The sequence below is a fragment of the Eschscholzia californica genome, unplaced genomic scaffold (genome assembly GCF_041429995.1).
Source record: "Eschscholzia californica isolate CP2 unplaced genomic scaffold, dmEscCali1.0.p SCAF_5, whole genome shotgun sequence".
NCBI lineage: Eukaryota > Viridiplantae > Streptophyta > Magnoliopsida > Ranunculales > Papaveraceae > Eschscholzia > Eschscholzia californica.
Genome location: NW_028238472.1, coordinates 3,321,989 through 3,336,326, shown reverse-complemented (window position 1 = coordinate 3,336,326; position 14,338 = coordinate 3,321,989). Strand labels below are relative to the sequence as shown.

General features: G+C 38.8%; 1 protein-coding gene across 1 annotated transcript; it reads left to right on the top strand.

Moving 5' to 3' along the window:
• The first annotated feature begins 986 nt into the window (after positions 1–986).
• On the top strand, positions 987–2,836 carry LOC147536308 (antimicrobial ginkbilobin-2-like protein). The gene is made up of 2 exons (XM_086639692.1): positions 987–1,967; positions 2,447–2,836. Exons 1-2 carry the CDS (start codon positions 1,022–1,024, stop codon positions 2,548–2,550), a joined length of 1,050 nt encoding a protein of 349 aa, XP_086495818.1. The 5' UTR covers positions 987–1,021; the 3' UTR covers positions 2,551–2,836.
• Positions 2,837–14,338: the final 11,502 nt, after the last annotated feature.

Here is a 14,338-nt window from a genome sequence, read left to right as displayed (position 1 = left end):
CGTTAGTTTGAGGGGGGGTTGTAAGAGATAGAGGATAAAGATGAGAGAAGCAGATAAGAGAATGAAGAAGAAGAAGTAAACTACATACTACCAAGATATAGGCACTCGTACACTTGAAGCAAAACACTCATAAGGTCAAAGCTAAGAAGCACTCATGATGTGTGTAGATAGCTGTGTATTTCTTTTCTAACTAATTCTTAATTAGTTAGTTAAGTTTGTTTTTTCCTCTCTCTCTCTCTCTTTCTCTCTATAACTAATTCAGTTTACTCTCTCTACTTATATATAAAGAGAGTAAATAATCATTGTAATTGACGATCGATTTGAGAAGGTTAATACAATATTAACTTCAAGAAACTGTGAGAATAATCCCACATGGGAGAATGGGTAACTAGCAACCAAGAATATAAAGTATAGGTCCTCTCCACTCATCGCCAATTGGTTTTGAGTTGGATGACCACAAACTTAACATGGTATCAGAGCTAGGTCCACACGTGATAGGCTTAAAAGCACACGTGCTCCACGTCACCCGTAAAGAAAAAAACACACGTGTTAGGCTCAAAGAACGCCACACGTGAGGGGGCGTGTGAGAATAATCCCACATGGGAGAATGGGTAGCTAGCAACCAAGAATGTAAAGTATAGGTCCTCTCCACTCATCGCCAATTGGTTTTGAGTTGGATGACCACAAACTTAACAGAAACTCATAGCTTTTCATTAAGAAAGAAATAGTATTTCCTGTCTTATAAAAAACCATCTCTATGCCCAATAGATTGTGAAATTAGTTCAACAAAAAAAATAGATTGTGAAATTTCTAGGTCACTTATGAATTTTCAAAATGACAAAATCCAGTCATTTTCATGTAATTTAATGGTCTTATATGGCAGCTTGACTTTGACTTACTAGTCTTTACCATTGACTCTAACAGAAGACTTCAATAACTCTCAAGTCCTCTCATCTATCTTCATCTTCATGAATCCTCAATTATATAACACCACTTGAACCAAAAATAATCCATAATCACAATGGCTTCTTCCTTCAAAGTCCTCTTCTTTCTCTTTCAAACCCTAATCATTCACTTTAGTCTCATCAGTGCCCAACCTTTTCCTATATATAATATATGTAATACAAAAACAAATTACAGAAATGGAAGCATATTTCAGTCAAATCTCAACCTTCTTCTCTCTTCTTTCTCCTCCATTAATGGTAATCAAATCAATAATGGATTCTTTAACAACACAATGGGTAGAGACCCAGATAAAGTTTATGGTCTTTTTTCGTGTAGAGGTGATGTAACAACTGAAATGTGCAAGAAATGTGTTCAAGCTGCAACAATGGATATCAAGAAGGGCTGTCCAACCGAAAAAGAAGCAATTATATGGTACGACGATTGTCTCTTAAGGTACTCGAACCAATCTATATTCTCGAAGATGCAAATATCCCCAAGAATCTCTCTGTTTAATCAGAATAATGCAACAGACACAAATCGGTTTAGAATGGTACTGACAGAACTAATGAATGGTCTTGTTTCAAAGGCAAGTATTAGTTCATCAAAGTTTTCGACAGGGGAAGAGAATTTGAATAGTTCAAGTAAGATGTATGGATTAGTACAATGTACTCCTGATTTATCTTCTAGTGATTGTAAAGAATGCTTGAAGAGTGCTACTAGTGTTATTCCTTCTTGTTGTGATGGGAAACAAGGTGGGAGAGTTCTTCAACCAAGTTGTCATGTTAGATATGAAGTTTACCCTTTCTATAGAGTGACAATCGATCATTCGCCAGCTTCCGCCCCTTCATTACCTCCAACTCCTTCAATATCTCCTACTATGGAACCGGTAAATGCACCAGTGCCATTGATGACTCCAACTTCGTCCATTCAGCCACCGAGTCTAACACCACCCGTGGATCCAAGTACTCCTTCCATACAATCACCAAGTCCACCACCATCCATAAATCCAACTCCGAATAATGGTATGTCAAATTTTGGCTTAGATGAGGTTTTTTTTTATCAACTAGGTTGGTCGAATGGTAAGTTCTAATCCTTATGTCTTTCTTTAATTTGGATCGTTAAAATATTTTCTTGGGTGTCTTCCACAACCCCACTCCTTGGTAGACTTATGTTACATAGAAAGTTTTGTCATTTTTCGACGAGTTTGAGCTCATAGAGCAAATTGTTGTTGATCATTATGGAACTATTGGAACTTAGACAATCTAGAGATCACGGTTTAAGTCTCTAAAATAGCCTTTAGAGGGGATTTTCTCGGGTTTTTGGATTCTTTTCATCTCATTTAATATGGTCAAAGAAAATAAGGGAATATTTCCCGAAGTGAGTCTTCTTTCGGGTTTTTTTATCTTAATCGAAAGATTTTTCATGTTTAAGTACTTTTTAGCCTATTGTAATGAGTAGTTCTTGTTAAAATTCTAAAGAAGTTGGTCGTGTATATGTGCAGATAACGGGAAGAACGCTTGCAACATTGCTCTTACTATCGTCATTCCTCTGGTTATTGCTCTCATTCTCACTGGTCAAGCAGACACCCGCCATCTTCGAGTGTAAACAAATGCAGACAGACATGAGTAGAGAATAAGATCACAAATATACTAAGATTTTATCTGCCACTTGAGATTGATAGTTGAGTTAGTTATTAAGTTGTTGCTTAAATCAGTTTAATGATTAAGACTAAGTTGACAAGTGTCAAACCCAAATATTTACTATTTTAGGATCAACAAATTCAAAGCAAAGGGTAAATGTGTTTTGAGTACGAAATGTATATTTCATTGCGGAAATAGCTCTTTGTGTAACTGAATTTTTCATTTTAATTTTAATTTCCCCACAAAATAAACCTTTGAAGACTATATTTCGATTGAGAACAACAAACTGGCTCTATCCGCGACAATGGTTTTGATTGTGAAGTTGAGAAGCCATGAAACTCTGTTTATTTAGGATAACATATCAAAAGGTATACTCAACCTATTAAGATGAATCAAGTGTGTAGTGAGTGTATGTGTATTTGAGAGTGATGTTGAGGTTATAATTGTAATTGAGTCTAACTTTGATTTACTATAAATACAACTCAATCCCTACATTGTAGGGCATCTTGACTCAACTCTTCTCATGGTATCAAGAGCCACCAATCCTTAAAAATTTTTTTTTGGTTTTCAGTGTCTTCTTCTTCTTCTTTGAATCTCAATCATGGCAGACATTCCTATTCAAGCAACCTCTCCACCAACCTTCTCTTCTCCCTCTCAATCTTCTTCTTCTTCATTGACAACTTTTCCCTCCCTCACCAACATCTCTCATCTTGTCTCCATCAGACTTGATAATACCAACTACCTTCTATGGAGGAGCCAACTTCTGCCAATTCTTCACTCACAGGATTTGTTTAAGTTTGTTAATGGCACTTTTTCACCACCACCTGAAACCATTTCTTCTCCTGACTCTTCAACCCCTCTTCCTAACCCTGACTTTCTATATTGGTATAGGGTGGATCAAATGTTATTATCTTGGCTAAATGCCACACTTACAGAACCAGTTCTCTCTCAGGTTCTTGGCCTCACTTCATCTAGGGTTGTGTGGGATGCTCTTGAAAGGTCCTTCTCCTCTCTTAACTCAGCTAGGCTGATGAATCTTAAACTGCAGCTTCAAACAACAAAGAAAGGAAACCTCTCTGTATCTGATTATCTCCTTAGAATCAAAACCATTTCTGATTCATTAGCTGCTATTGGACACCCTGTTTCCAATGATGAACTTGTGCTTCTTGTTCTAGCTGGTCTAGGACCAGATTTTGAAGGCCTAATTACTTCTATAACAACTCGTACCATTCCCCCATCTTACTCTGAGCTAAACTCTCTCCTTCTTACTCATGAATGGCGTCTTCAAATGCTTAGCTCCAACACCCCACCACCCACAGCTCTTTACTCCTCTGTTCAACCACCTGTTCAACCCTCTGTTCGTTCTTATAATTCTTCTTACTCTCGAAACAATAGAGGCAGAGGCTCAAATAGGTCTGGGGGTCGTGGAAGACACTCGAACAGAGGAGGTTACTCTCGTACCTCTGTTCTTGGTCCTCCTCCAGATCGATTTCCATTAACTTGCCAATATTGTGGTCGTATTGGACACTCTGCTCGCCAATGCTATCATCTGCTTCGTCCTCAAGAACTAAATCAATCATTTGCTGCTCTTGGAATCGACTCCATTAATGCTGATCCTCACTGGTATGTGGACTCAGGTGCAACCTCTCACATTGCTGCAGATACTGTTTCATTGGCTTCTCGATCGGACTCGATTCCTCCAGAGAGTGTTATGGTGGGAAATGGTCAATCAGCCTCTGTTAGTGGAGTTGGTAACATTCTTCTTCCCTTTACTAATGTTGTTCTTAAGAATACTCTATTTGTTCCAACATTTAGAAAAATCTCATTTCCATATCTCGTCTTCTTCATGATCTGAACTGTCTCGTGGTGTTTCATAAACATGGTTTCTTTGTTCAGGATCTTCTCACAAAGAAGATACTTCTCGCCGGCACGATTAGTGATGGCCTCTTTCGTCTCTCTCCTGCCTCAGCTTCAAAGTCTCCTCAATCCTTCTTTGCTCAATCACTAACTCCTGGTTCCAATGCTTCTCCAGAGATTTGGCATCGTCGTTTAGCTCATGTTAATCTTCAAAGTTTCAAGCATCTAGTTAATCAAAAACTTTTACCATTAAGTAGTACTGTAATCAAGGATTTTAAATGTGTTGACTGTATTTCAGGGAAACATCATCGTTTTCCCTTTTATCCTGTAACTCATTTATCATCTAATCCAAATGAACTTATCCATTCTGATCTATGGGGGCCTTCACCTGAAATTTCTAACAGTGGGTTTCGATTTGTTCTCTTGTTTATTGATGACTTTACTCGTTATACTTGGCTTTTCTTCCTCCATCACAAGTCAGAAGTTTCAAATGTTTTTAAACAATTCAAAACAATGGTCGAAAAATAATTCTCCAATCCCATTAAAATTCTCCAATCCGATGGTGGAGGGGAGTATATAAACAATGATTTGTCCAATTTTCTCTCCCAACATGGAATTATTCATCGTTGCACTTGTCCTCACACCCCTCAACAGAATGGGGTGGCCGAGAGAAAGATTCGTCATCTTGTTGAGACTGCGATTTGTCTCCTACATCAAGCCTCTGTTCCTCTCAAATTCTGGCCTGATGCCTTTCAAACAGCCATCTTTACTATAAATCGATTACCATCCTCTGTCCTTAATGGTCTATCACCCTTTCAAAAGCTATTCAATTCAAAACCAGACTACACATTACTTCGTTCCTTCGGATGTCGTTGTTACCCACTTCTTTCTCCATATCGATCGAATAAACTTGATTCGAAGTCGAAGCCTTGTATTTTTATTGGTTACAGTACTCAACACAAGGGGTATCGATGTTTAGATGAGAAATCATCTCGTGTTTACATCTCACGAAATGTAATTTTCGATGAGCTCTGTTTCCCCTTTGCTTCTTCTTCCCCAAATTCAAATTTGATAAACCCTAATTCTCATCCGCCTGTTTCCCTCTCTTGGTCTATACCCTCATCGTCTTTTAATCCGTCCGTCAGTTCTTTTACATCTCCACCGTTGGATCCATCTGGACCACGTCTTCCTCCTTTTAATCGGACCGTTCATCATGTTGCATCTCAACCGTTCCTTGCTTCTGGACCACGCGTCTCTCCTCCACTACCCAACTCAGCTGTGGTCCCAACAAACTGCCAATGTACAGTTGTGCTTCCACGCGACCCACCTCTTTCTCCTTATCCTGCTGACTCATTAATATCGTCAGTCCCTCATCTGGACCATCGTCCTCCTTTGTCTCCCACCACTTCGCCTGTTCATCCTTCTGTGTCTCATATATCAGCGGAAACAGAGGATGTTTCCTCTGATCAACCAGCCCAACCACTACTTTCTTTATCCTTGCCCTCCACTACCATTACTTCTAAGCATCCAATGATCACTCGAAGCAGAGATGGCACTCGAAAACTGAAAATATTAATCACCACAACCTCTGATTGTGTAAGCAAAGACGACAGTCTGTTTGAACCCTCTACCTTTACTCAGGCCATTAAGTATTCGCACTGGCAACTGGCCATGACTGAAGAAATTAAAGCCCTACAAAAGAACAATACATGGGTGCTTGTTCCAAGAGATCCATCTATGAACCTAGTCGACTGTAAATGGATTTATAAAATAAAGCAGAGAGCAGATGGTTCGATAGAACGCTATAAGGCTAGGTTAGTGGCTCGAGGATTTACACAACAACATGGTGTTGATTATGAGGAAACGTATAGTCCAGTTGTTCGTCCTGCTACCATTCGAGCTGTTCTCTCCTTGGCAGTTTCAGGTAATTGGTCAATTCGTCAATTAGACGTAAAGAATGCATTCCTAAATGGTGAGTTAAATGAATTGATCTTCATGAATCAACCACAAGGGTTTGTTGATTCTCAATTTCCAAATTATGTGTGCAAATTGAATAAGGCCCTCTATGGCCTTAAACAAGCACCTCGTGCTTGGCATCAAAGATTCAGTTCCTTTTTGCTAAAATTAGGGTTCAAACACTCTATCTCAGATCCCTCAATGTTCTATTTCAAATCATCAAATGCTCTCATTATTTTGCTCTTATATGTTGATGACATTATTGTCACTAGTTCATCCTCTCTTACATTGACCTCTGTTATTCAAAAACTCAAGAATGTGTTTGATATGACGGATATGGGTGACCTCAATTTCTTCCTAGGCATGGAAGCCTATAGAACTTCAGAGTCTTTACTTCTCACACAGAAGAAGTACACTAATGATCTTCTTCAGAAGTTTGGTCTACAAAATTCCAAGCCTACTACCACTCCAGTTCCAACATGGTCCAAGTTATCCAAGAATGATGGAGATCCATTACCAAATCCACAAATCTTCAGAAGCTTGGTGGGAGCACTCCAATATCTCACCCTCACTCGGCCAGACATTGCCTATGCTGTTAATCAAGTGTCTAAATTCATGAAAACACCAACAACAACCCATCTTTCAGCTGCCAAAAGAATTTTGAGATACTTAAAGGGTTCAATTGATGAAGGTATATGCTTTAGGAGATCTTTAGAATCTCCCATTATTGGGTTTTCGGATGCAGACTGGGCTGGTTCTCCAGATGACAGAAGATCAACCTCTGGCTCCTGTGTCTTCCTTGGTCCTAACTTGATTCTTTGGACATCCAAGACTCAACCAACTGTAGCTCGATCATCCACAGAAGCAGAGTATAGAGCTGTCTCTCACACAAGTGCTGATCTCATTTGGTTACAAAACTTCTTGGCTGAACTTGGGGTCCCTGTTTCATCTCCTCCAGTGGTGTTCTGTGACAACATTAGCACCACCTACCTTGCTGCTAATCCAATCCTGCATTCTCGAACTCGACATGCTGCTATTGACTTCCATTTTGTGAGAGAAAGGGTCAGCCAAGGTAAATTAAAAGTGCAATATACACCAAGTAGCTCTCAAATTGCTGATATCTTCACCAAAGGACTCTCCACATCTCGGTTTAATGAATTGAAGTTCAAGCTCTCACTCACTAATGGCCGTTCGGCTTGAGGGGGGGTATTAAGATGAATCGAGTGTGTAGTGAGTGTATGTGTATTTGAGAGTGATGTTGAGGTTATAATTGTAATTGAGTCTAACTTTGATTTACTATAAATACAACTCAATCCCTACATTGTAGGGCATCTTGACTCAACTCTTCTCACAACCCGCCTCTTGGGACTCCCAATTGAACCGCCTGTGAGAGAAACAAGAGTTTCTCTCTCCTCTCACATGTTCAGTCACGTGGAGAGAGAAATCTTTGTTTCTCTCACAGGCGGTTCAAGTGGGACTGTGGGAGTCCAAAGAGGCAGGAGTAGACTTGTTGATACCATATATATGCAGATGTGGAGGGGGTAAAGCGCGAAAAACCTTTTAGTAAACTTCGTAAATACCGTTCCAAATCTAAATACCACAAAAGATACGATTTTTAACTATATGCCCCTTATCAATCTTGATCATTATTACTTTTGGTTGGCGAAATTACACCCCATGGAACTAATCTTTTTCGAGCTTCTTAACTTTATGACTCCCATTAAATAATGATTCAAGAAGACTAATCTATCAATGGTTTTCTCACAAAACAAAATCCGATACTCTAATATCGTAGTTTTTCTATTTGCAGAGAAAATTGTATTTGTTCACGTAAAAGTTTATTACCTTTTACTGGATATATGAGAAATCGTGTTTTGTGTTTTGAGAAAAAATTTCTCTATCACCAGTAGATTGTGAAATTTCTAGGTCACTTGTGAGTTGTGAATTTTCAAAATGACAAAATCAAGCCATAGTCATTTTCATGTAATATAATGGTCTTACACGGCAGCTTGACTTTGACTTACTAGTCTTTACAGAAGACTTCAATAACTCTCAAGTAGCTCATCTTAAGAAATCTTCAATTATGTAACACTACTTAAACCAAAATTAAGCCATTTAATCACAATGGCTTATTCCTTCAAATTCATCTACTTTCTCTCTCAAACCCTAATCATTCACTTTAGTCTCATCAATGGGCAACCTATTAGGATCCACCGGATCCTCCACGACCCAGCTCTACTCGGCCTCCTGAGTACCTGGTTCTCGTTGACTTAGTCTAAGATTATGTAAATAGTTAGGATTTCATATTTTTAGATTACTTGTATTCTCTATATATATACTTGTGTTTATCTTTCACATAAAATATCAAGAGAAGATATGTTCATTGTGTAATGATAAGGAGGAAGATGTGAACCACCTATTCAACGATTGCCAATTCGCAAAAGAAGTCTGGTTTCGCTCTCCACTAGGCGTCCGGATCAATCCATCACAAACAATTTTTGAAATACTTAGAAGATGGGTCACAACAAAGGCTGACGATGAAGGATTTCATATGAGTTGTTATATACTCTGGTTTATGTGGAAGGCTAGGAATAAATATGTATTTGAAAACATTAAACCTAATAGTATGAAAGTTATAAGTGATGCTACTACCATGTGGACAGATTTCAAAGACAAAGGTAATTCACATGATAGTCAAACAGGGAGTCCAATCCAAGATCAACATCAAGTTATCACCTGGTACCTCCCCCTCCAGGCTATCACAAGATAAATGTTGATGGGGCATTCAAAAATGGCGAAGGGGCTTCGGCTGCAATAGTCAGAAACACTAATGGGGAGTTCTTGGCAGCGAGTTCCGATTATTTTATTGCTGAAAATCCGATTATTACAGAAGCAATTGCAGTTCTTTTGGGTGTGAAGCTAGCAATCAAATTAAATCTTAACAAAGTGATTATCGAAGGAGATGCAATCACAGTTATTCGGGCTTGCAATACGAATGATGGCCACATTCCATGGAGAATTAGGAATGTTACATCAGAGATCATGAATGAAAAGGAAAGGTTGGAGATGGTTGAATTCCTATACACCTTGCGCACAACAAACAAAGTTGCGCACACACTAGTCTCTGAAGCATTGGAACTCAATATTTGTAAACAATGGGGTTGTCATGAAACACCGCCTAACATTGTTAGTATATTACTTTCTGAACAAAACCATAATGTAACCTCACATTCATTTGAATAAATTTAGGCGTGAGCCTCTTTTCATCAAAAAAAAAAAGTCAATCTCTCCCTCTCGGTTATTTTCTATCTCTCGGCCATCTCTCTACCCCTTTCTCTCGATTTATATTAATAGTAAAGAGGGGATTCCCTCTTCACATGGTATAAGAGCAAGTTTTAATTTTTTTATTTGTTGAAGTCAAATGACTACTCCTGGTGACAATTCTTCTGAAACCACACTTAACATGTTCGCTCAAACCACTAATAGTTTTGATGTTCATCACTTGGGTTCGCCCACGATTGTGCTTATTACTCCACCTCTCTCTGGAGATAATTATTCGTCATGGGGCTCGTGCTATGAAAATGGCACTTCGAGCCAAAGATAAATTGGGTTTTTTGGATGGTTCAGTCCCCAAAACTTCTTCTCCTACTGAACCTCATTCGTGGGAACGCTGCAACGATCTCATTGTTAGCTGGATTATGAACTTTGTTGCTACTGACATCCATTCTTCCATCCTTTGTGATTAAAGTGCAGCATACATTTGGCGCAACTTACATGATCGTTTTTTCCAGACTAATGCCCCTAAGATCTATAAACTCAAACATGCCATTTCATCTCCCAAACAAGATAGTTCTGATATGTCTTCCTATTTTACACATCTCAAGTCCCTACAAGATGAACTCATTCTCTATTCGCTATTGAACCGTGCATTTGTGGACACGGAAAATCTATTTTGGATCGTTCTAATCAAGAACGGGTTATGGAGTTCCTTCAAGGACTCCATGATCGTTTCTCGACGATTCGCAGCCAAATCTTCTTAATGAGTCCATTTCCGTGATTTTACGTATTCATTCTCTCGTCAAGTAAGAGGAAGTTCAACAATAGATTATTTCATCTCTGGTTGTCGGTGTCGATGTCGCAGCTCTTGTTGTTGGAACCCCTAATGATCATTCGGGTTTGCGGTTTGACAGACCTCGGGCTAAGAGGCCAAGGCTCTACTGCGATCACTGTCGAACCCACGGACATTCGACGACCACTTGTTATCAACTACATGGGTATCTCCCACGAAATGGGCCCAGAACCGACCTCAAGCACGCACAGGGCCCATTGATGCCTCTGTCGACACCGAACAGAACCTCCAGACGGTGCCCCTATCAACTTCACTCACCCCCGAACAATATCAATTTCTACTTTCTCTACTGGCCCATCAACTATCTGTTGCGGCTTGCGAGCACCTCCTCTGCTGGTACAGCTTACATTGGACCCGCTTCTGTAGGCAGTCCAGAGCCCAACATCAATTTAACAGGTAAGACCTTTTATGCAAGCCCATGGGTTATTGGTTCCGGGACAGTAAAGAATATTTGCTTCTCCCTCTCTCATTTTTTTTTAATGCATACCCGTTCGCCGAACTATTGTGTTCGTTTACCCGATGGAACACGTGTTCAAGTACTCCATATTTGATTGGTAGTTTTTTCTAAACATTTTTAGTTAAACAATGTATTACATATCCCTAAATTTCAATTCAATTTAATTTCGGTTTCAAAGGTTTCTAAATCTCTTTATTGTACCGTTTTTTCTTACTCGGATTCTTGTGTCATGCAAGATCGGGTAACGAGAGTGAAGATTGGACTTGGTGATCCTCATGATGGTCTATATTTTCTTCGGACGGAGCCTAAGATTTCTTTTGTTTCAGTCTTACTTAACAATTGTGCTAATAATACCTCTTTCGATGTGTGGCACTGGCGTCGAGGCCACCCCTCTCTTTCTCGTTTTAAATATTTTGTTTCTAAATTTCATGAAACTAATTTATTTTAATGATATCAATAAAGCTCCATGTTTCGTTTGTCCTCAATCTACACAAACCCGTCCTCTTTTTCCTAATTGTTCTTCTACTACTTCTGGCCCTTTTGAACTCATTTATGTGGATTTATGGGGACCATTTTCGGTCTCATCCTTAACTAGTTGTCGTTATTTTTTTAACCATTGCGGATGATTTTTCACGATGTACTTGGTTATTCCTTTTACATTGTAAATTCGACACTACCAAATTTATCATTCATTTTTTTAATCATGTGTTAACTCAATTTGGTTCCGAAGTCTCAAATTCACTCCGGTAACGGAGCTCCAATTTTTTCTCAAATTCAGACTGTTCGTTCAGACAATGGGTCTGAATTTTTAAATACCGAATTACAACAATTCTATAATCTTCATGGTGTCATTAACCAAAGAAGTCGCATTTACGCCCCCCACAACAAAATGGGGTGGTGGAACGTAAACAACACCACATTCTTGAGGTGGTTCATCCTTTATGTATTCTAGCCCATTTACCCCTTTCTTTTTGGGGAGAATATATCCTTACGATGGTCTATTTAATTAATAAGCTTCACAAAGTTGTCCTTAATGGTCTTTCTCCCCACGAGAAATTACTAGGATCATCTCCTCACCTAACCATATACGAGTAGGTGGATGTTTTTGTTTTGCGTGTACTCCTTCGGTTCGAACTAAGTTGGACCAACGTTTGTCTCCCGGTATTTTTCTTGGCTATCATCGTGCTCAAAAGGGTCATCGTATCTTTTATATCAATACCCGTCACATATTTACTTCTCGTGATGTAACATTTCATGAAAATACTTTTCCAATGAACACATCTCCTTCTTCTAACAATCTTCAACCTTTTGTCTCCATCTCGGATAATGGGACGTTTAACTTTTCTCCTCCAGCACTTCTTCTCGATGCTCCTTCCAATTCATCGTCCCTACAAAGTTTGTCTACTGAGCGAGTGATGCCTTTAGCATCTACTCCGTCTATCCCATCTCACATTGTCCTTGTTGCGCTCACTTCTTCTGCGACACCTTTAGAATCTCCTTATTCAGCTGACTCCGAGCAACCCCTAACTGTTCCTTCTCCGTTGGGCCTGGGTTCTGCGTTCTTTGAGCGCCCCTGACCTCATCGGTCAACAATCCACTCGGCCGTAAAGGTCCCGACGACCCCTGCTCACCTCAATGACTACGTTTGTGCAACACAATTCGACATAGCATATCCTCTCGAACGTTGTTTTTCTATTAGGATTTTTCTTTCTTATGTTCTCTCCACTTCTGAGCCTACTTCTTACTCTCACACAACCAACTCCTATATAAAACATATGATATCCAATACGAACTTACACAAATGGCAGCATATTTCAGTCCAACCTCAACCTTCTTCTTGATAAACCATAATTTTTTTCCTAAATCAAATGCTTCTTTATTTAAGTTATTCTATGTGTATTTTCAACTATCTTGTAATCCATGTATATCCTTCAATTATCTTGTAATCCATGTATATCCTACAATGGATATAAATGTAACTCATTGTCTATGTTAAAGGCAAGGAAAAATTCTCAAAATTTTCATGGTATCTGAGCTTAGGCTTTTCTAAGAAAAAAACAAAACCAAAAAATCTTCTCTTTCTATCTTATTTTCTCTTGAAAATGGTTGTCTTTAATCCACCAACGAGTACTTCCTCCACTCCCACCCACTCATTTTCTCCATCTTTGACCAACCTTGTCCCTTTCGTACCCATTAAGCTAGATTCACTAACTTCTTTACTTGGAAAAAGCAGATAACTCCCATTATGCGATCTCAAGATCTTTATTGTCACATTGACACAACTGTTCAACCACCAACACCTTTCATTTTTTATTTCTGAAACTTTCATTGAAACATTAAACCAACCTTTCGTCAATGAGAAAAGGTCGACCAGACCCTTATAAGTTAGATTAATACCAGTCTCTCATCCTCAATTCTCTCACAAACTCCATAATTTCAGACTTCTCGTGAATTTTATTAATAGTTGCTTCGCATTATCTGATCTCTGATATTGAACTCGTTCTTCATACTTTTCGTGGTTTAGATTCCGATTTTAATGGCTTCCTAACAGCCATTGAAACCTTCCTCTATGCTGACAGAAGCGACGAGAAAACTCAAGGAATTTTACCAAATTTTGATAAATTTCTACCTCTTCTCTTCAATCAGAAAATGTGTATCCAGTAACAAAAATCTAGATCCGATTCCTCTCTTATTTCCACAACCCTTGTAGCAAAAAATTAGGCACTTCAATCAAAACAACAAATTAGAGAGTTCTCAAATCTGAATCGTGGTGGCCGTTCTTCTTACAGGGACGAAGTCGTGGTGGTCGCACTGGTTTTCTTAATCAACAACATGGACAGAGTTCATCGGTTCTAGGTGTTCCTCCACCGCAGCGACCCTTTTGTCAGATATGTGGTTGTATAGGCCATATGGCTCTTCAGTGTTATCATCATACTGATCTCAACTATCAATCTCAGGATGTCCCTCAATCATTTATTGCCTACCAACAAGTAGCCCCTTTTGATCCAAGTTATTATGCTGACTCAGGTGCATTAATCATATGACGAATGACGAAACAAAGATGGTAATTCACAACTCTTTCCATGGATCCTGATCAGATTTCCATAGGGTATAGTACACTTTTACCTATTAAAAACATTGGGAATGTTGTTCTTGGCTCACCTTCCTATTTTATTACTTTGAATAATGTTTATCATGTTCCGTTAATTAAGATGAACTTATTAGCAGTGTCTCAGTTAACTAAATATTTTGATTGCTGGATAATTTTTAACCATGATCATTTTTTTGTTCAAGATCGACGAACTGAGAAGCTAGTTCTTAAAAGGCATCAATAAAGATGGATTTTATCAATGT